The sequence below is a fragment of the Nothoprocta perdicaria genome, unplaced genomic scaffold (assembly GCF_003342845.1).
Source record: "Nothoprocta perdicaria isolate Ctin4 unplaced genomic scaffold, notPer1 scaffold_201, whole genome shotgun sequence".
Classification (NCBI taxonomy): Eukaryota; Metazoa; Chordata; class Aves; order Tinamiformes; family Tinamidae; genus Nothoprocta; species Nothoprocta perdicaria.
This window is the reverse complement of record NW_020455217.1, coordinates 335,912-358,881: the sequence shown is the minus strand read 5'-3', so window position 1 is coordinate 358,881 and position 22,970 is coordinate 335,912. Positions and strand designations below refer to the sequence as shown.

The 22,970-nt window shown below is 42.6% G+C and overlaps 2 protein-coding genes and 1 long non-coding RNA gene across 3 annotated transcripts; 2 read left to right on the top strand and 1 right to left on the bottom strand.

Annotated features, from left to right (window-relative positions):
* Positions 1–81: 81 nt before the first annotated feature.
* Positions 82–9,790, top strand: CRTAM (cytotoxic and regulatory T cell molecule). The gene is made up of 12 exons (XM_026038126.1): positions 82–159; positions 2,379–2,525; positions 3,820–3,972; positions 4,193–4,324; positions 6,229–6,399; positions 7,006–7,071; positions 7,235–7,291; positions 7,883–7,954; positions 8,452–8,553; positions 8,894–9,037; positions 9,276–9,359; positions 9,590–9,790. The coding sequence occupies exons 1-12, from the start codon at positions 111–113 to the stop codon at positions 9,718–9,720; spliced, it is 1,308 nt and encodes a 435-aa protein (XP_025893911.1). The 5' UTR covers positions 82–110; the 3' UTR covers positions 9,721–9,790.
* Positions 9,791–11,738: 1,948 nt separating this feature from the next.
* On the top strand, positions 11,739–22,257 carry JHY (junctional cadherin complex regulator). Its single transcript, XM_026038099.1, has 7 exons — positions 11,739–12,139; positions 14,361–14,859; positions 18,085–18,170; positions 19,881–20,163; positions 21,207–21,290; positions 21,740–21,865; positions 21,936–22,257. The coding sequence occupies exons 1-7, from the start codon at positions 11,802–11,804 to the stop codon at positions 22,137–22,139; spliced, it is 1,620 nt and encodes a 539-aa protein (XP_025893884.1). The 5' UTR covers positions 11,739–11,801; the 3' UTR covers positions 22,140–22,257.
* Positions 13,621–21,868, bottom strand: LOC112946292. The gene is made up of 6 exons (XR_003249205.1): positions 21,808–21,868; positions 18,134–18,220; positions 16,908–17,263; positions 15,887–15,952; positions 15,681–15,805; positions 13,621–14,188 (listed from the first exon to the last, which is right to left on the bottom strand). It is a non-coding gene; the product is annotated as an uncharacterized LOC112946292 (long non-coding RNA).
* Positions 22,258–22,970: the final 713 nt, after the last annotated feature.

Here is a 22,970-nt window from a genome sequence, read left to right as displayed (position 1 = left end):
AAAAGGCGCAGACCCTGGTGGTGAAGTCAGAGTACGTCCGTGCCGCTGAGAAGGGACCTGCTGCACACAGAGCAGGAGGAGAGGAGAGGAAGCGGCGCCGGAGCGGCAGCATGAGCGTCGCGCGGGTGCTACGCATGGCAGCRCTGCTGCTCGCGCCAGGTGAGTGCCTCGCGCCCCTGCCCCGCCACGGGCTCGCACCCTGCTTCCAAACCCGAGCGGCACCCCGGGCAGAGGGCTGCCTTCCAGCAGACACGGCATCCGTGAGACCCGCTCATCTCCTGGCATGCCCCGGGAAATCTAAAGATTCTCCTTTTACTTTTCGGAGCGGATCACTGCCTGCTTTTCGTGGCTTGGATGCCTTGGTGGGGCTTTGTTCATACATTTTGTGAAAAGATGCAAAAGTCTGGGTAGTTTAGAAAGTGTTTGCAAAGTACTTTGAGACTATAMAACACTTTAAATGCTCAATGCCCTCTTTTAGATGTAGCTTATACCTGTTCTGTTAATCTCCTCTTTTATACACAACTGTGAGACTGATATCTGACCAAGTCCCCTATCAAAAGACCTGAGTAGCAGAAGTAGCAATACTGTTATCTACAGGCAGCGGTTTTCACAGGATTCATTCCTGATCTTTACACGAGATATGTGCGTGTGAGTGAGGTCACAAACCAATTTCTCTCCCTTCTCAGCAAATGCCAAAACAGTGTTGAGAGTATTTTCTTATTATTGCTTGTGCTCATCAGAAGTCAGGCCTTAAGAGCCTGTCAGTTACRTCCTAGCTGGACTAGTTTTCGCGCTGCTCTTTAGACTTGCTCCAGCCCAGCGGCCTTGGCTCCCTTCAAGCCCTATTCCCTTGGGATTGCAGTCATTCCTGCCCTGTGAATTGCTGCCTACCGACATCACCTAGGTGCTCTTGGTCGGCTCGCACGGGACTGCTACCATTAATGCGGACACTCCACAGCAAGAGGTCAAAAATAGCCGATTGAACAGGATGTCTCAGTAGACTGTAGGTTAAAATAACAGTGAAACGACGCAGTAATTTCTSTCTGAGGTTTTTGAAGACACGAGGCATTTGAATCTTGCGATTTCTACTTTCTTTCTGTTGCAACAAAGGGATCTAAGTCCTTTACGGTCAAGTTCCTTCTCTTGCTCTCACAACCCTGGTGGAGAACTGTTCACTGAAAGAGGCAGCAGCTCTGGCTGCAGCACCGCTGTCCTCTGCAGCACCTTGCACACCGTGGAAGGGTGCACGTCATGGACTACACGGCCTACAGCAGCCCCAAGGCCACAGCCACGTAAGACTGACCCCCATAAGAGAAAGGAAACTCGGCCCATGAGTCATAGTCTGAATGGAGCCACGGCCACACATGGAAATTACGAGTGCCCCCCACTGTGGGGGAAGCAAAACCCCCACCTTTTCTGAACCAGGCTGGCTTCTCACCTCTGAAGGTGCAACTTGACAGGCTCTGCTCTGCTGCTAGTTACAGGAAACAGCGAAAAGGCAGAAAAGCCCTGAAGAAAACCACAGACTAGGAGCTGCTTAAGCATATGAGCTTGTGATGCATGTTTCTATAAATTAACTCACGCAAGGAGGTTTTCCTTACACTACCACTCCTCTGCAAGCTATCCCAGCCCAAGAAATGCCCCATGTACTCAAGCCAACGGGGAGAAACACCAACAGTTCCCCAAGAGAAATTTTTTCCACATAGAGACAAGTCACCCTCTGATTTTCGTGGCAAAAGCTCAGGCGCCCTTCATTTCTGTTGTTTTTATTTAAATATTTTTAAGAAAATTAAAAACTTTCTTCAAGGCCATAATGATTCATTTCCCCAAGCTGCAGCACTCATGTACACAGCAGGAATGTGCTGCAGACAGCTAACTGAAAAATAAAACTGCAAAACAGGAATGAAAAATAAAATCCTCATACAGCCTATGACTTAACTCTGACCTGGGCACTGCTCTTAGCAACTTCTCCATGGCACGCTTTTATGGCAGAAGACAATTCATTCCAGGTCATAAAGTATTTTCACAAAGTGTATTATATATCGCAGAATGTCTGGAGAGAAAACCCCTCTTTATCTCCTGCCTGTAAAATAACTGCACCAGGCTTTTAGGTTCCTGCCACACCACTGGCATTCGCTTCCACWGGGGGCTTCTGCACTGCTAATATTACCTCTGCAAGCCAACATACTTCATTTGCTAGAATATCTGTTTGGGGARCTACACCAGCCTGGTAAGTTCTGCCAATACACTCATATTGGCAAGGTGTGTCGCATAGGAAAGCCTTCACCACTCACAAACAGCACAAGGTGCCACATTACTTGCCAAGGAAGGCTGTCACGTCACATTTTAATGCTTTATTTTTTCCCCTTTGATGACAGGGGTTTTTCCAGGAGCGGTTGGTGACACCATAACTGTGACGGAGGGCRAGGACTTAACTCTCCGCTGCAGTCTCGGTGGCGAGAGCAGCTCTGCCCGGCAGTGGCTGAACCCCCGGGGCTTTGCCATTTTCCTGGACGCCCAGCGGGGTAAGTGCACACACGGCACCCACCATGCTGCCCTTCTCTTTGCTCCGGATCCACCTAGTCTCCATCCACATTTGACCCCAGTCTGGATCATAGCGCCTGGGATTTATCCGGACAATACTGGCTACGTGGCTCCCACTGAAACTGTCCCCTTGGCTTGTTCTTAGGAAATCCCTACCACAAGGTCCTGACAAACAGCATTTCCAGTAGGATTTGCAATATTTCTGCATGGAAGATGTCATCAATAACTGTTGCTCTTATTGTTTCGGTTGCAAGAGCAAGTGGGATGAACGATCAAGAGAGATTTAAAGTCTCATAAATGACTCATATGTCCATATGCTAGGAAGTCCAGGATCCTGAATTCAGTATTGGGTACCCAGCACACRTACCATTAGATACTAACGGGATCCCAAGCCCCTCAAAGCTGAGGCACCAACAGCTAATCGATACCGCACAGTGCCAGCTCAACCCCACGGTGCTGCTTCCACATCCGTGTTGGAGAATCACAGCAGGTTAGGGGAGATGTTTTTCCCCTTCTATGTAACCAAAACTGTAAGACCTAGGATTAATCCCTTTCACCATCATAGTTATCTCTGCATTTTACATACACATGTCCCCTTCATTTTGCACTGTAGGAGCAAGCAACAAATCCTTGCCTACAGTCACACACATTCTGTGCAAACAATTATAGACTGAGACATTTAACTGTGCTTGATGGGGCTTAAAGCATCATTATCTTTTAATAGATGGAGCTCCTCTCATTCAGAGAGGAACCAAACTTCACACTGTACAGGGACAATTTCACTTTTTATTCTGATCCACCAACATAAATCATTGTCACATTGCTTCTCCAATAAACATCTTCAGTTTCAGTTCATTTAAGAGGCAGATATTTACTTGGAGAAACAGAGGCAAAGAGCAAACAACTTGCACAAGATCACAGAGTGCAGGTCAAAGCCAAGGACTCGCCTTTGCTTTCCTGACAACTGRAAAAACACCTTCTACTTGTCAAGCTAAACTTCCTTCCAAGGATTTTGATAAAGATTAAAGCAGAGGGGAATAAGCCCCATTTTCCCCACACGGCAGCACTGCTGTCCACTTACACTCCCRCTTACTGCTGTCTCTGCACTAGAGCGGCATCAGCTAGAAATGCTAGAACCGCTCAGTGTGCCAAGTGCTTACGAACTAGAATTATGCACCAAACAAAAGCAGGCTCACGCAGTAATGCTTGGATTATCTGTCTTGCGCTTATGCACCAACATGCATTGCATGCGAGGCTGTTTTCCTTCCCCTACAGGTTTAAAGGATCAGAGGTACAAACTCATCCATTATTCAAAGGAAGAATTATCCATTCGACTGTCTAATGTAACAGTGCATGATGAAGGCRTATACAGATGCTTCTACTATGGCACCCCGTTCCAAATGAAGAACAAAACTGTCAAAGTTTTAGGTGAGTTCATGTCAATAACTTGACTTTACACACAGACCTAACAGAAAACTAGTATTTTCTACAACAGTGCTGGAAATTGCATGCAATTGTAAGGTGCCTAACATGATATAAACCTGCCCTTAGCTAAGACTTCCTTGATCTCGTATGCCGTCTTCTAAAAAAAAAAAAAAAAAAAAAGAGTAGAAAAACATACAACTGACTACAAACTTTCTTGCTGCAGCTGCTCCTTCCAAGCCAGTAGTGCAAGTATCTCAAGACGCAGAGAAAAGGCTCACACTGTCCTGCCGCACCAGAGGAAGCAAACCACAGCCGCGCATTAGCTGGCTCTTGGACAACGGGATAGAGCTTCCCGGTAAGTGTTAAAGGGTTACTACAAACGTCTTCTCAACCTTGGACATGGTTAGAGACACTAGATGGTGAAACTCACTCTGCRAAGCACCACTCAACCTCCTTTTGACTAGTGTGACGCAGGTTAGGGAGGCTATTGTGACTAGGACCCAACAGAGAGGTGTRCTGGCCCAAATATAGAATATAACTGGAAGGCAAGGCTAAAAAAATGAAATCCAAGATGCCTGTTATACAAGCATTAATACAAGTGCATAAAGCTCTATACTGCAAGGAAGTTAACTGGTAATTGAGTTACATGAAAGCAGAAGGAATGAGGTATCTGTGATTTCAGGGGAAAAACATGTTCCCTATTCCTGTACAGATTTTGAAAAAGCAGGCTCTAAAATCACATGTATGTTTTGGAGGAGCTAGGACGTGCATGACTCGACAGGGCTCTGGGAAAACACCTCTTGTAGGAGTGGGGGAAGCAGCATGTCAGCTCTAAGCTTTTAGATACCTTTGCCTTGTTGTTCTTGTAAAGAGGGGCTTCCTTAAACTTAAGAGGAGCTCAGTATAAAACACACTTGCAACGTTACAATRCACAACTCAGAGACAACAGGCACTTTCCAAAGCATGTAAATCCAACCGTTTCTCCACCAAAGCTCAGTAAAACTCTGTACTTACTTTTCTCTCCTCCTTGTACATCAGACTTTTAGCAGGGGCCCAAGGCAGCTCCCAGAGCACTTTATATCAAGGGAACTACTTAACCTTTGACCTCACATCCCACCACCATCTGGGAAGAGTAATTAARCACCAGAGAGCCTGTGCTGGCCTCATTTGGGTGGTTAATTTCAGGATGGCTTGGGATGAGAAATATTTACACGCACAAGTGCTGATTCACCATGTGGCCCATTTGTGGCAGAGGCAAATTAGTCTATTTGAAAAGACAAAGTGTCCTTATTCTGAGTTTCTCAAGCTTTCTGCAGGTGCCTATCATTAAGAAACGCCCCTTCCTGTCCCCTCCATTCTCAGTTTTCATTGCTAACTGCAAATATTTATAATAATCAGAAAATAGTTCAAATAGTTTAATTACTGGCAGCCCCTCCATTTCGCCACAGCCCAGCAGGAGCAAACTAGATGTAATCACTAAGCTGTTGCTGGTAATTAAAGACTACTTCCTTTCTAGCAAAAACACTCTGAAACCCTATCAAGTATCCTTATATGACTCTACTGAAGATGGTAAGAGTGGAGAGAAACGCTGGCCTATGTGAAAGAGTGAGTTCTCTACAAAAGCTAATTTAGAATCAAGGAATTTCTCTTATTGAAGGAGTACAGATGTTACTGAGGGTAACAAGTGAAGAGAAAACCCTAGTTGACTTCAAGAGAACATCTACAATAGAAATACACAGTACAGATTATTGTGCCCTGATGGACAGTTAAGGTAATAATCTTAAAAAAAATAGTAAAAAAAACTTTTCTAAATCTTGGATTAACAATTTCACAGCTATTTAGACATATGTCTAATGCCCTTGGGTTGTCATGCAGGAGAATGAGAACTTGGGTCTCTTCCGTGTTTCAGGCCACACAACCAGGCAATTCCTTCCTTTTGCAGGAGCCAGAAGTCCAGGTGGGTGTTCGGACACTTTGCTGCAGCCTGCAAGGCAGCAGTGCATGTGTGAGCAGGCTCCCTGCAGGAGAATCTCCCCCAGAGAGCCATGGAATAGAGCGGAGGCTTTGGGTTARGAGAATGAGGAAGGAACGTGGCCCTTGCTGACTTTGGGCTCCAGTGCAATCCATTTGTACAACGAACCACTTGTGCCAAAGCGGTGTGTGATTACCGAGCACAGCAAAGTAACATAGGCTGCACCTCAGAGGCTTTTCATTAAACTGCTCTTGACTGAACACCACTTAAACGTTTTCTTCCAACAGGTGACACTCGGCACACGGCAGAAGGCGACGGGAAGAGATGGAGCACGTGCAGCACGCTCACAGTGCTGGCCCACAGGCCCAGCTCCACGGCCACCTGCGTCGCTCGCCACCGGGCGCTGGGAGAGGAGCAGCTCACGGCAACGTTCCGCTTCGGGAGCCTCCCGCCGCCTGGTACTGATGGGTGCCCTCCTGGAGCACCCGCTGCTCCCTGTGCCCCCTCTAACATGGTTAAAGCTGGGCACACGCAAAACTGAAGCCTGTGCTCTGCTGCCCTCTGTATGGAAGATGCTTTTAAATGTTAAGCGTTACCTCTGGCAAAAGAGGAACTACCAAATAAAATTTAGGAGCTTTTATTCTGCTTCTCAGCTAGCTTAGAAGTCATTGAGATTAAGTCACAGCAGCCCAGTCTGGTCTCATTAGCAGCCAGACTTAGTTTGCTGCTGCTGCTAAAATTCTAGTGCATGCCCTAAAGAWTGAAAGAAAATCTGAAGTGTTTATGTGCACAAGAATTGTGAGATTCTCACGTGTACAGTGCATTAGACACACCCCTGTGGAAAGCTAGTACAGTTTTAGTATTGTAAATTATTTCTGAGGCCTCTTGCCCAAAAATTCTATCCAGGGGTCAGTGGTCAGTATCACCAGTGGATGACCAATAGGGACCTAATAATCCTTACTTCAGTTCTCCTTAGATATTTTGATTTATTTTGATTCAACAGATGCTTATAAAATGTTCTGAAGGTTGCACCATTGGTTAGTTTTTTTTCTTTCCAATAACAGCTACAGATTCTGCTCCAACTGCAGTAGACGTCGATACAACCATCTCAGAGCGGGAGCACTCAACAGGTAGGCTTTAACTGCTTGGCCTTCAATTCCTGCATAGACCACMAGTGTCACAGAAAATATCTTAGAGTGTCTTTACCCAGACCTTGGACAGCAAAAGAACAGTTGCTGTTAGCACTGAAGAATATTTCCACGGTGTTCAGAACTCTTTCACCTTTTTCCCCAGCAAATTCAGACCTGAACAGCAGTGCAGCCTTTTCTCTTGCCTACCCACAATACAATGGTAAGTTTTCYTTCCAGTTTCTTTTAATTTCGTAGCACCTCAGATGATAATCACAAGAGCAGACTGCTTTTCTCCTTTTAGATGCAGAAGAATTATTTCTGGCTGCCACATGCTACAGCGGCGAGGCTAAGCCTCTGATCTCCCTGAAAGGTTGCACTAGGTGGCAGTGTGCAACAAAGACAGATCCGTGCATTTAGCACCATGCAAATCCGTGCAAATKTGGTGTTTACTCAACTGAAGAATTAAACTACCCCCCCCAAACAAAAGGAATAAAGGGTCCATTTCCCAAATCAGTTAACCTCCTGAGTAAGCACCTGCCCTGTGTTACAGGACAARCTGAGAGAAGTCAGTTGCCTGTTTTAGGAATGAACATTCTTTTGACAAGCAAGTTTTTGATATTGACAGAGAGCCTCTGTCTTTTAGCAGTGCTTTCAGCTGATGTGCATACAGAGCTGATAAGAAAATCTCTTATAATGTAAATTTTGGTAGACAAAATATGCAAAGTCATTACAAACTGAAGTTAATTACACAATGATATAGTTAGTATCCGTGTGCATAGGAAAAGCAGAACTCATTTCTCCGTTTCCACAGGGTCAGAAACAACACCAGCTACTGCAGGAGACGAGGAACCCTCTGGCACTTGGAGTTACAACRTCCCCAATGGTACGTTACGCCACCAGAAGCAACATGATAGCGTCCGTGTGACAGTATTTCTCAAACTGTGGGTGTTGTACCACTGAAGACCAGGAAGACACCAAAAGATACTCTGAAATAAAAAGTATTTGCTTTAGAGAGAAGGACATCGTCACATGTACGTTTTTGCAAGCAAGCAAAGCAAGCTGAGAAGGACCAAGTAGGAAGGGCAAAGAGGAGCAAACAAAGCTAAGCTTGGTTTTAATTKGGCTGTAAATGAAAACCATTGAGTTCAACATTGTGTAAAAGGTTCTGAGGATTTGATGCTCCTAAAGCTTAGCTCGTCTTTTGATTTAAAGGACACATAACATTAAGGAAGCAAGCAAAACTTTAAGACAGGGTCTATTCTAAGTCTCTTTCTGCTGCATTACCACAAACCCCTGCTTCAGAGGTGTTGGAAAAACATGGATTTCTTAAGCATTCCTCTGSCATTTGAAAAAAAATAGTTTTCCTTTTTGCTTCCCCAGGGACCGAAACAACCTCCAACGGAACAGCCACAGAGGAACTTCCCAGGACCGAGGCCTCACCAGCCAGTGAAAACTCAACTGCAATGACCACSCGCACCTTCAGTAAGCCCTAATTAAAACCTTCCAGTGACAGCTTCCAAACCGGCATGGGGCTTATCCAGCACCAAACTGGTGCCCACTCAGTACTTTTAGGGTAATGCCAGCTAATAATATAAGGAAGATTTTACAGAAACAAAACCACTCCTAGCATGTAGGAATAAGCTAAATACCCCTGATTTTAATCAGTTTTTCATATTCATACCACCACCAMCAACAAAACATCTCATCTCCTTAAAATAAGCCCAAAGAGGACTTCTGCACTGCTACCATTTACATTTCGCCTGGTGCAGGACAGATGGCTTTTGATTACTAAAGACTCTGTCTGTGTCTGCTTCTTTTACAGAGCAAGATATGAAAAATGAAGGCATCAAAAAGGAGAAAAACCTTCTGCTGCCCATCCTGGTGGCTGTTCTCATTTTTGTGCTGCTCATCATCGTCTCGCTTTTCATGAGGAAGCTGAAAAAAGCTCATGGGCTGTGGAAGAGAGGTGAGTGATGGCACTGCCAGAATAAAGAGTGCAAATGCTGTTTATTGCAATAAATAAACTTATTTCAGAGGCTAGGAGGGGACGGACTTGTTGTTTCAAGCAGCAGCTCTCTTGGATGCTTCAGGATGACTGAAYAGTCATTCCAACCAGTCTTCCAGGATTTTTATGTTCAAGGCAGAGGGGGAGCAAGCAGCATAGAAACATTTCATCGTATTAATTGCATTTGTTATCTGCACAGAGAATGATGCTTCAGAGCAGACACTGGAGAGCTATAAATCCAGGTCTAATGAGGACAATCCAGGCCCTGAGAAAAACAAACAAGGTAAAAAGCTTCAACAACCCATTCCAATTCCCGTCAAATCACTGCTACTGACTGTTTTACCATATTTTTACAACTTTTATTTTTTCCTGAAATATTTCGCAATACATTTAAATCACTTCTAATACATGTTAGTCACTGGGCTGCTTTGTAATCAGCCTTACAACACATCATTCACACACACATATATAATACTCTTTACAAAACCAGTAATAAATGTGTTTATTTTTCAGCTGTCAATCAGAAGTGTGATGTGCAATGCGTAACAAAAGGACATGTGGAAACAACACAGACGAATCTAACAGACAAAAGTTGTGCAATAGCTGAGAAACTGTTTGCMTGTGGAAAAGAAACTGATGTTTAGTACAGTTATACAGTTTAGTACAGCAAATCTATACCAGAAAGCCACTTTTTGTGCTTTGAATATTGATAATAGTGTTGTGCCATCACTACGACATCCGGAAAAGCAAAATCCTCAATCCAAACTGGACCACTTCCTTTTAAACAGCACATAGGTGGATGGGACAGGTGCTCCTACAAGCCTATTAGCAACAATGCACTGATTCAGCTGTAATCTTCTGAGGATTTAGCTACCAGCTGACAGAAATAGAGCTGATCTACCCCAGCAATTAGGGTGCTGGCACCAGAGCACACAGTAAGCCTCCRAGATCACAAGATACAACGCTACTCATGTAATGCTTCTGCCACCCACTTTCCAAGCACGGGACTCAGCAGGAAACCCTGGGAGATGCAGTCGAGTCTGATATCAACCATCTCGTGCTGCTGACCAGAACTGGATATCCAGGTGTATTTAGCCAACCGGGAAAAGATCCTGATGTGAGAGAGGCTAAAAAGAGATTGTCCCTTTACAGGACTCCTGCCWTAGCTGCTCGGTGTAAAACAGTAGCATCATTCCCTGCTGCGCAAGGCTCAATATGCCTCATCTGGGAGCTGTTTTGCAGCACCTCGTTGCCACATCCATACAGTCTCTCAAACTTGAGCAAAGGTGAAGAGAAAGCACTATCTGATCAACAGACTGCCCAATTTCAAGAGCCGATTCACATCGAATGAGTCCTTTGGGCAGGGAGGGAGTAGGGGGGTTGTTGGCTGCTTCGCCTGTTGCAACCCTGACATCCCGCAGCCTGTCCTCCACTTTAACAGCAACGCTTATGCTATTTAACACCTGCACAGGGAAACATAAAGCATCCTCTTCCTACATTGAGCTTGTGAGGTTTGTTTGGTGATGACACACGTTTAAGAACAAATGTATTTTGTGCTATGAAGCATATTATATGAAATGCAAAGCGATGCAGCAGCACCCCTGGGACACAGTAGGAAATACCTATTTACCATGCAAGTGGTAGGCACCCCGAAGGTGCCTAACCCTCGTGCATTTCAAGGGCGAGCACTAACAACATAACACTATCCGGGCAGGCTTCCTCTGCCCCGCGCACATGGCGCCGCCGGCCCCAACATGGCGCCGCGCGGGCCAACGGCSGCGCACGTGGCCCTGCTCACGTGACTCGCCCCGCACAACATGGCGGCGCCCGCGGGCGGGCGGCTGCTGAGAGACGCGGTGGGAGGAGAAGCGGCAGGAGCCGAGCGCGGCGGCCCCGGAGCGCGTCCAAGGCAGCGCCCCGTGCTGCCCGCTCCCGGCGCGGCTCGGCGCCGGCGGGCTGGAGCGCGGGGCCCGCTGCTCGCGCCCGCTGCCGCCACCTTCCCGCCCTGCCGGGCGCTACCACGGTGGGGGGGAAGGAGGGAGGGAGGGGCCGCGCTCCCCCCCCCTGCCCTGGCCGTTGGTAGGAGCCGCGCGGCGTCCGGGCGTCGCCATGGCGACGTGGGGGGGCGGGAATGGCGCCGCAGGTGACGGGCTGGGCCCGGGGCTCTGGGAGGGATAATGGGGGGAAAGGCGAGACCTTGGGGGATTAGGGGGGCTTGGGGTGAGAGGAGTCCCGTGGGGGTGACTCCCGAGCAGCCCTGCCGAGCCCCATGCCTCGGGGTAAGGCAACTGGCCCCCAAATTGGGTTCTAARCAAGGTCTCACCTCCGTGGGCAGGCACTGCGCTTTCGCACCTAACCAAAAGGCGCCTTTTTTCCAAGGAAAACTTCTCTACCTGCCTGGGTTTTCCTTCCTGGCTGCAGGGTGAGCGCCCCGTCCCGTCAGTGGCCAGCGTGAGGTGAGGACACAGGAGGAACAGCTACAGCCTGCAAAGGAAAATTAATATGCATAGTAAGGAATCACAATAAAGAACTGTTGTAGCTATGGAAGACAAATTTTGAGCTTAGGTCAATGATATTACCAAGTGTTCCGACTTTTAACAGATATGATCATTATCATACAGTGAACAACTTTACCCTCTGGTTTTCCAAATACAGGACAAATACAACAGTGTGAAACCCTGGGTAGATTCTTCATAGGGAGTATATTTCTCCACACACTTGCAACATGAGTACAAGTGACCTGCCTGGAAGGGTATTCATGCAACCACATTTTTATCCTGCACATTTGAAAAGACCACCTGTAAGCGAAGGAGACTTGGCTGCAGGTCTGCGTGACACCGGAGAGTCCGACTTTGAAAGCCTTGCTCAAGAGAGACAATATCAGCTAGAACTGCAGCAGCGGGTTCGTGAAAATGAAGCACTGGTAGGACTGTCYTCAGACGAGTTTGAGAATGACAGCTTGGAAGATAGCTTGGAGGAGATGAGTGTAAAAGAGGAAGAAGGAGCCAAGCGTGACACAGATCCATACACAACTGGAATGCAGAAGAGTGCTAGTAATGGAAGGTAAGGCATAAGATTTTAGTAGAGCAGTGAAATAGTTCTGACACTTTAAAGCCCCACRTGTCTCAGCATGCAGCACATGTTCACAAACAATTTATATGGTGAAAGTACTATAGAGGGCCTCCAGAGACTAAAGTTAGATGCAAAATTGTACTTTTTGGCTGTTGTACCCTCCTTCATAATTATTACATCCATTCTCCAGCAGTGCCCCAGTTGTTTGCTGTTCATGCTAAAATCACTGTAGGAAGGAGAGGTTTGAGAACCTCCCCCACATACCCATAACTGCTCCCCCATCCTGGCCCTGGGCTTCCCAKGCAAAGGTGCCTCCTTATGTGCCTCTCAAACAGAAAAGCAATGAAGGAGGAAGTAGAGTGTTCATCTGTTTCCACCCTTACTCTTAGACAGAACAAGGAAGCTAAAGATGAAGCGTTTGACTAATCTGTTGGTAGAGGCCAGTTAAACTAGATCCACTCTTATACCTGTCTGCTTGATTGAGAACCGCCTGCAGTCAATGGAAGGAGTTCAGCTACTGGAACGGGCTGGGGATCAGGCACTGCTGTATTTAGCAGTGTGGGCTGGGTACTGTCCCACATCATGAACCAGGGCTCTGAAAATGAGAGAAAGCAACGACCAGCACGGACACATCCYGTCATCATTCCTTGCAAAGAGACCTGTGCTAAACCAGCTAGGCCACTTGGTRTAAGAAACCTGTATGCAAAACTGGCGAGTTGAATAAAGGCAGTTTTGTTCTGTAACTGCGTACATCAAAAATTAAAAATTTCAGGGTTACTGTCATTCCTGAAAAAGCATTAACTTGGTACATAAAATTTAATTTACTGTTGTATGCATAAAAGGTTTAATGTTGTATAAATTGGAAATAATTCTCAAGTTTAAAAGGATTAAATTAAACCTGAAGTAATAATAATGTGCAGTTTCAATTTAATTGTCTATTTAAAATAAAATGGCAAACAAATGAAGGCTAAATGATTAATAGCATGCTTTTATTCACCTCCTCAACAGGCAAAATGGTCAGTTATTGAACATTTTATTGTGAGTACAAATGATGTTAATTGTACTGGAAACATGCTCTAATTTTTAGTAATTTTTTGACTGAATACTAGGCTGAATGTGAGGCTCTTCATTAAATGGAAATTTGATTTTATTTTGTTTGAACTTAGCCTAGCAAGTACTCAAATATAGTCCATTAACCGGAGCAAATATCACAGCATATGCATATGAAACCCCCTCTCTACATCCATTACTAACCTCGGAATTTGAAGAGGAAACGCTGCATCTGTTGTCCATGTATAACACTTCTGTGGACGAGCACAGAGTCCATCTAACCTTTATATCAAGTTGGGGGAGGCATAAAAGGTGCACTTTTTGTCTGCAGATGATTAGAGATGAAGGAGCTCTTCACACTCGTTTTGTTCCAGCGCCGTGACCTGGCCTGTGCAATACAACTGRGCTCCTGTGTGCACATTTCAGCACAATAGAACTCTCTAAAATTATACTCTGTGCTTTGAATCATTACAATCGTATCACATATTTCTGTATTCGTTTCAAAAACATGGTCACCTATTTCTGTTTACCTGTGGGATCRCAGCTATGAATAATCATGTTTTCACTGGTGTAAATCATCTGGTCTCTGATACACAGGATACCAGGGCACGAATGCTTACACGGATGCAGTTGAAAGTACTGACAGAGAAAAAGCTTATTTAGGTGCCACTTGTCATATAGACACATAACTAATTTAGAAAGGATCAATAAATGGTTTATAGAAGTGTTAATATGGCTAACTATGTCAGTTTGGAGAATACACTAGATGATTTTGTAGATTTAGAGCTGAAGAGCAAATTGGAATYGAGTGTCTGTAAGCGTCACTTTGAAAGGTTCAGCATTTGTCATTGTCTAAGAGACCAGGGCTGTACTGTGGCTTCAGTTAAACAAAAACAGTCTTAATATCCTTTTCCTCTTACTCCTTCCCCTGCCTTTCCATCTCCAGGGAGCCAAGCTGTATGCATCTGTCTTGGGTAGTTGATCTTCCTTCTGTTGGGTTAGAAAGTAAGAAAAAGTCATGAAAAGACTCAGCTGTTTTTTTCAGTTGACCATGTTTGCAGGCTGGTTATCATAGGCTAAATTTTACACTGGAGAAACTCTAATTTGAACAATTAATAAATAAGGCTCAAGAGTACTTATGTATTTATTTATTTTTAAATAGGAAGCACCAGTCCGTGGACAAATATTTCAACCTAAGGTACAATCCTAACTGGAAGAACATGAAAGGCATAGCAGAATTTTCTGAAGTGAAAGAAGCACATCAAATTCCTTCAAGAGACAGCATGGAACTTTCACAAGATTCATTTTATCTCCTTTCCAATGACTGCCCAAAGGAAAAAACTCCACAGATGGCAAAATCACAGGTTATATCCCCTGACTTTGATACAAAAATATTAAACTTTCATAAACCAAATGCTGTGGTCAGCAAGAAACCTTTTAGGTTACATGTTAAAGGGAAGGAACCTGAAAAAGACTGTMATTTCAAAGATAGTCCCAGTACATTCAGCAGTGCTTTTTCTCTTCAGATTCAGAATCAACGAGCAAGAGCAAAAAAGGACTTTGTGGCAAAAAATAAACGGACCTTAGGGTTAGGTACACGCATGGGAAATTCCTATCTTCAAATACACTGTAAAAAGCAAGGGGAAGGTCTTCAAGAACAGGTAGGAACTTCTACAAATCTTCTAATTAGTATTAACTGATGTACTGCCTATGGTTAAAACAGAATATCTGCGTGATCTTTCAGGTTTGCGTAACAGGTAAGTAGATTTGGCATCTATCCTACAATGATAGATTGTAGGATTGTCCAACAAGTATCTAGTCTGCCTTTTATAGAGGAACTGGCAAGTCATCAACTACTACATCAGCCAGACCAAAATTTCTATTTGAAACCCACCAATAGATGCTAGTAATGCACAATAGTTGCATTTGGAGGGCAAATCGTATGTTTGATTTAGGTTAAAATTTAAGTAAAAAGGTGATTCAAGTTCCTAAAACAATTTATACATGAGTTTATTGCTTTTAGTTGCTCTACATTATGCATAGTGGGGGAATATGGAAATAAATTTTTACACTGAGTTGTAGCACAGAAAATACTTCATTTAGAAGCTGCGGAGACTTTCAAGTGACACATTCTTGGAGACTAATGAACAGTTGACACAACACTAGAGGGCATCTGCTGACAACATTACAATGAGTGCAACAGTGGACAAGCTCTTTTCTTGCAAAACTATTAAGAGCACTTGTTTATTTCAGTTATAATTTATTTGATGGTGAAAATAATTAGTGTARATTGATGCTAATTAAAGCTACGTTGATATGATTATGTTTACTGTTTGGGGAATTCTGAAGATGTGTAAGCATTGAAGCCAGGGATCCGAACTTCATTGTGTAGATACTCTGCCARGTATCTAATAGAAACAAATATCTGTGCTGCGGATATAACTGATGGGGGAATTTTGTAAAAGGTCCTATAGCATCATACCTTATAGCAGTGAGTCCACAGTTATTGCCCATTACACCTGAAGCAAAGAAGTGGTGTCCAAAGCCTTAGGATCCAGCAGGTTCATAGACCAGACAGCGAGCACCGGCGAGGGTAACATGGTGCTCCTATGAAACACAGTGGCCCATTAGGCCTTCATGAGTGAAAGCAGTATCTTTAGACAATTACAGACCCAGAGAAATCCAAACCTTGACTCCGTGCTCATGATTCTCAGTTCATCAGTCAAGTTTTCTGTGTTAGTTCGGTTACCTTGCCTTAAAACAAAAGTAGTAAAAATGCAGGTAAGGAGAAAAGSAAATCAGACATCTGGARCACTTTGAATGCCTTTTCTTTTTTTTTCCACCCTCTAAACTGGAATATTTTGGGCTTTGCAGAATATTGAAGCTCTATGGATGGGATCCCAGTTGGCTGACAGGTGTYGTGGTTATAAAATAGCATTTATCTTAAAGCACTTTGCATAAAACTTCAGTTAATTAACATAATATTGGGTATAATATTTGCAGGTTTGTGTTTGCAGGATTTACAACTAGTACCTCTATGCATAAAGATAGCAATCTGTCTGTACCAAAATACACCTTAAATGTACATTGAGCTTTACGTTTACTTAGATATACACACACATACACACACACACACACACACCTATGTAGCGTTTTATAAAACATCAAGTTCTTTGCAGTGTTGCCTGATTCTTTAAGAACCTGATGAGTGAGAGGGAGAAGTAGCAGCCCAATCTAGCTCAGCTGTACTCAATATGAGTTGCTTTCCTACCTACAAGCCCCTTACTTCAAAGCAAGGAACATAATGTACAATTTTTTAATGGCTCTAGACCAAGGCACTCAGACTCTCTGTGCACTGCGCCTTACCTCAGTGTAAACACCTAATCAAGATTGCCTGCGCTTCCACAATAGCAGCCAAATGCAATTCGAGAAGCACGGGCCTTTGAAGTCCTCACTGCAAAGGCCGGTTTTCTAGTCTGAGATAATGACATGCCATGATTGCTGTCTTTGTTGTATCTTTTCAGTAGAGAAGCAATTATGGGCCTCAATTTAACAGAATAGGCATTACACAGCTTATGATGCTCAAAATGCAATTTCATTTGATCATTTTCTCAATTTGATTGGTATTAATAGAATAGTTCACAAAAAATGCTGGCAGAGGTTGTGTCCTGTTCCTCTTTCAAAGAGATAATGTAGAAGTATGCTTTACCTGCCCAGTAAACCATCAATACAGTGAGGCAGTTGGTTCCACCAAAAACATCTTCCTGACTGCAAGGCTGTGTCCAGCTACAGTTCAGGAAACCTATGCAGAAACTTGAAAATTGTTAAGTTTTCTGAAGGGCAACCGAATCCGCATCATCATCTAGTGATTTGAAATTTGGCAAAATGATTCATTTGAAACGCTTGCAATAAACTCTAAATTGTCCTAGTTCTGGTCTGTCACCCTTAGAGATGTCAGGCTCAGCTTTCCCAAAGGATTAAGTACTTCCTTCATGACCATCTCACCGTGATGATTTTTAACTAATAATTCTTTCAGTCACAAGTGTCTTCTCAGTATGAATACTCCTGTGTTAATAAATGAGGAAAGAAAAAAAATTAAAGAAATTGCATAGGTTGAAAAAGATATTGCAACACTGGGATCTCAAAGGAATATTTTCATTTTGTCATATTTACAAAGGTATTTCYTGGCTTCAAAATATGTAGTGCCAACAGCCACCCTTGAAAAAAAATGTTCAAATTCAATTTCCAACCATTTTGCCACCATGGTTGTGACCATAAAAAAAAGTATTCTTCTTTGTGAGATTGCTATTTCACTCAAACTTATACCATTGTCAGGCTATGCACATTCAATCTTTTATTTCCACGGCTACTCCCTATACTTTTCTATCAATATTACTGTGTGTTACCCTCTTTCTTCCCTGTGCCTCTGTTATTGAGGACCCTGCCATGGTGTTTGTCAGCCATTAATGCCTTGGTGCAYAGGCTGAGTGCCTGGACAATGGCAATTGCCTACTTGCTCTTTTGTTAGGGGATACATCTCCTGACCCTTATATAAATTGAGCAGCCCAGACATTTGAGAGGGTCTGTTACGAGTGGATTTCTGTGCTGCATACTTCCTGCATTTCTCTTTTCTTTATTCCCTTTAAAAGCAGAAGAAATATCTACTACTRCCACAATACTATTACTTTTTCTGCTTTTTTCTTATTTGATCTCTATTTAGTAAATCTTGTTATCCATGATCTTGTTATCCATGATTTAATGCCTAGCTTTACCATTTCAGCTTTACTAGGATATAAATTCTTTTCTTCTTCCCCTAACACTTAGAAATGTTTTTGTGTCCAACCTAACTTAATTTACAGCCATAAACTTTTTTTTTTCTTTTTTAGGTTGAAGATACTAAAGCTGTTGATGAAGCAGCAGTTCAGAATGTCCTACCATTTCAGAACATGAAAATGGATCCTGAAGACAAATGGTATCTGAAGTCACAGCAGCTCAAGGTTCCTTTTCGATAAAACATTATTGCTGAAATATATATTAAAAAAAATATCAGTTTGAATATTTCAGTCTGTAAGACTTCTCTGAAATATTAGTTACTGAATGTAGATCCTTAGATAATCACTCAGATGATCCATAAAATTTTAAAGCCTACATGCTTTTAAAACCAAGTAGGTCTCCTAATCCCCCAAAATTCTGAACTTCAAGAATGATATCTATTTAGGAYGTTATTTGGTTAACAAGAAGTTAAAATGCAAACCAGTATATGGCTATTTTTAGTGWTTCATGGGTATTATAAACCTTATTATATTCCTATAGCCATATTATATATTCCTGGTCCCCAAAATTCCAGTGTACATCTAAAGGTTACCATAAAACAGAATTTGACAGGTACAAAGATTTGTGGTGAGCTCCAGCTTACAGTTAATCTACAGATCAGTTTTAGGCTTACCTTTCAGACCAATTCAATGGTTAATAATAGAGGAGACCAGATATCATTACTGGCAAAAAACAAAGCATTTCAGAACTGGAACTTGAAGCCAGCTAGAACTATTATTAGCAAACCTTAATCGTTATCTTTGTATCAAATGTATTTGAACTAATTCAGGCAAACTGTTTAAATTCCCTGCAGTTCACTTAAGACTGGAAGCTGCACTTGCTAAAAGAGTAAACAAAATTTGATGCTGCTATTCATTGCAAGAGATTTGCTTTATGTTTTCCAGGGATGTTGATTCCATCTAAATGGGAAAACATTGGCCTAGTCTCAGTTTGGCAGCAGTTCCTACTTTCCACGGGTAGCACGATATGCCAGAACTCTAATCGTTACTGCAGAGGTCGAGCTAACAAATCATCATCTTGGCACCAGGAGCCAGGATTCCGCAGTGCTAAAGCTTTCACCAAAACATTCTTCTCTATATGTGGATTTAATACCCGCCATTAAGCAGTTATTCTGAGTGTGTATGCTATGTAGTGATTGCAAGTGTTGCTAACAAAAGAACCCTAGCGAGACAGGAGGATGAAATAGAGGATTTCAGTGCTGACAGAGATTAAATGGATCGGGGATGGATTTGTATATTACCTAGAAGGAAAGCCATGTCTTTCCTCCAAAGAGGTGACACCTGATATGTTATTTAGGAAGTGATGATTCCTAAGTGTACTCCAGATTTAGGGTATCTCAGGTCAGCTCAARTTTAAGGATAATCACAATATTTTCTTAACACTATGATCCACAGATTAATTAGAGAAGGACAAAACCAATAAATACAAAAAGTAAGGTCTTATGTGATACAGCTATCCTATATATTACCTCGAACTTGCATCTAAAATCACCTACAGAGGATTTTGCTTGTTCTAATGAAAACAAAAGTTTTAAATTAAATAGGCAAAAAGAATCTTTTCAACTCCTATCAAGTCAGATCCAAAGCCTTTGAAGGACATTTTACATTGACTTAAGCTAGCTTTGCATCAAGTTGAAAGAAATCCAACTGTATCTTTTCTATTCAGTTTAGACAGTCTCCATGCACTTGAGTGCAAAACAAGTAAGTCATTGTCAAATTGCCATGTTTCCATCTTTGTGCTCCTGCTAAATTCTCTTAGCAAGGATGTTTCTGTATACAGATTTCTTGCTGAGTTATCTATAAGCTATTAAGAAATCAAGATCTGTTTTACACCTTCTTTCTTCTTTGAGGCCTCCCTACTCTTCTGCTCACAGTTCACCAGCAGCCCTTTGTCCAGCTTCTCAACTCACCAAAACCCTGGAGCAGCACCGCCAAGAATCAGCTCATTGGACAGAAGCTCCCTTGGCTGACAGGCCCTTGTTCAGCCTGCTCCCACCCACAAAGCCACAGCTGGAAAGCAGCTCAGAGCTAAATGCAGAGAGGGGCAAAGGAAGTCAAGTCCAAATAAGCCGAAGCAACTCAGAAGGCTATCTAATGCAAATGGAAAAGCAAAACCAGCCTAGAGCCAAGAAGGTAACAACACAGGCATAGACTGGAAGATAGCTTTACATTTGTTTCCTCCTCTGTTTAGGGTGGGGTTTGTTTTGTTGATGGGGTTTGTTTGTTGAAGACCCAAAAGTCTTCACAGAAGAAAAGAGAAGGTGACTGAGGACTGGTTTATTTCTATAAAGTACAAAGTGACACACAATGATCTGCCTGACATATTTAAATATTTAAAACCAACAAGCTAAGGGCAAACGGGCACAGAAATTCAAGGCATTTACTGCTATTTTTTTAACCAAATSATTCTAATCTAGAGGACAAGGCAATTCACCATCAGTTTTTCCCACAATCACTTTCAGACTTGATTAGCTCACAATACACAGAGCAGTGTTTGTCCCTTAAGTTATTCCAGTGATAAAATGATTTAAAATAAAGCTATTTATATAAAGCAGCAGGTAGCCAGGCCTCAGACCTGAACAAACCAYTATCCTGGTCACGCTCTTTTGCTAGCCAACTCAAATCTCTTGGTTTCCAAGGGAATCAAACTGAACAGCACCAAACTTAGAAGATTTATAAAGCTAATAGCCTAAACATTATTACAAGTCTGCTGACAATCCTGATGTGATCCTTATTAAAAYTGGATTCTTTGTCTTCTCTGTGTATCCAGATTTCAACCTGTACCCACTTAACACAGATGCAGTGGATCAGCACAGAGATATCCCTGTGTGTCCATGACAAATTAAATGTTTAAGAAGTTAGCTCCATATCTCGAGGCAGACAAGCTAAGCTGGAGTAATTACTCATGTGCYTCATCTAGGAGACAGTTTGTGTGTTGCTGCTTGAATGAGTCTAAGAAGAATTAGTTGCATTATGATAGTAACTGCAGGGCACATTTCCCTCCCTCTCTGTTTCCCTGAGTTCAACCTCTGAGTTCAAACCATAGCCAAAGCTAAGGCTGAAATTGGTACTTGGAAACCTGCTCTTATTTTGGGTGTCTACTACAAGACCTGTGCTRATTATGCTCTCCATGAAATCATATAGAGGAAAACCTGTTACTGCTGTTTGTTTTCCAGCTGTATCGTTCGAAAGCCTACTACACACATCTGAATGTGAGGCTTGGAGGCCTTGGACCGGACTATGAGGCTGTCAGAGAGAAAGTAGGTGGTCCCCGTGCTGYGGTGTGCTTTTCAGTCATGCCAAGGGACTGCAGGCAGGGGAGAAAGGCCATGAAATCATTACCGAGAGGTATTTGGACCTTATGTCCTTCACTCACAGTCTATTTTGACTTCCTAGAGGGAGATTTAAATGGAGGGATAACTATTGTGGAATAGTTTCAGCCCCCTGAGAATAAAAGATGCCATCTGTTGTGTTTACATCGAGCTCTATCCAAGATACAATTCAAGAAAGAGCTCTTACAAACGAAGAGTAACTAAAAAATGGTGCAATTTATCAGCATTTCCTGATGTGTTCTGCTGAGGAATGATCAATAACATAGCCAGGTTAAACAGCAACAGGGGTGTAAATGGAAGACTCCGGTGGAGAAAGTGTTTCATTGATCTATCCACTGGGATGTTTAATTAACGATACACTTGTTTCCTTTTGTCAGAAAGAAAAGTTAAGGCAACAAAAGGAATATGCAAAGCAAATTAACGAACACAACATGAAAAACATTACCTCTGTTCAGAGATTGCCTGCAAAACCCAACGTTACAACTTCAGTGTCGAGGCAGAAGGTAAGAAGAGTCCATTTCTTCTTCTAAGTCCAGTTATGTGGAATTCTTACAGTTATCTTCATATTCTTAGGCCCTGGAATATGCTAAGAAGATTCCTAGACCCAAAACTTTTGTAACAAGGCAACCAGAGGAAGAGGTGAGAGAGGAAAGAGTTCTGTCACAGATTTTAAAAAGACACCATTTACCTCAGATTGCGTCTTTGGAAACCTTACAAGACAGGCACGAGAAGGAAAAGCAAGTTGTAGCTGCTTTCAGAACCCTTCATATCTTATAAGTAACTTGAAATGATTAGGGTTATCTTCAAGGCAGATATTAGCCAAAGTGTTTAATTATGAGCTATTACTACCACTTGTTATTCTACCATCCCACAGAAATATAAGGTGGTCTGTTTTCATAATTTAAGTTTTAGAAGCAAATCTAGTGTATACCTACTTTTTTAAAATAAACAGTTGCATGTGTAGTGTTAAATATAACATGTGTTTTTTTCTYCTCTTTAAATCTGATCTAGTAGTTACATCTTTCAGATTAATCGGTTATGAGCTTGTCACAACCAGATCATTTACCTTGCCAAACATGCAAGCATATATACGAAATATTAAAAATACCAACCATGTTTTTCTTTTTAAAAGTGCAGAGGACACTTTGGCAGACTAGCCAGAAACATAGCCCCAAATAATCCATTGCTTATAAGAAAGTGAAAACATGCACCAAATAATATCAGCTGGTAATGATAAAACGCTAATTATTCAACTGTTGCTGTGTTATCTGTTAGTGAATCATTTTCACTCGAAGGCCAAGATTTTTGGAGCTTCGTCTAAGACGAGCAAATGCAAAGCAAGTACTGACTGTTCATGCAGACAATCTGTTATTAGCCAGAAGCTGTTGAAAAAATACATTAAGTAACTGAGGATAATTGAGAGCTACATGTTTGAGAGGAAACAGCTTCTAACGGATTAAATCTATAAAAATGACAACAAACAGATGGGTTTCTTATGATGGTTCTGTTTCTTTAATTTAGTAATTTATGAATTAAATCGGCGTATGGAATGTGATTAGAAAACACAGCAAGGGAATTTAGAAGATAACACCACCAAAATCTCTTAGA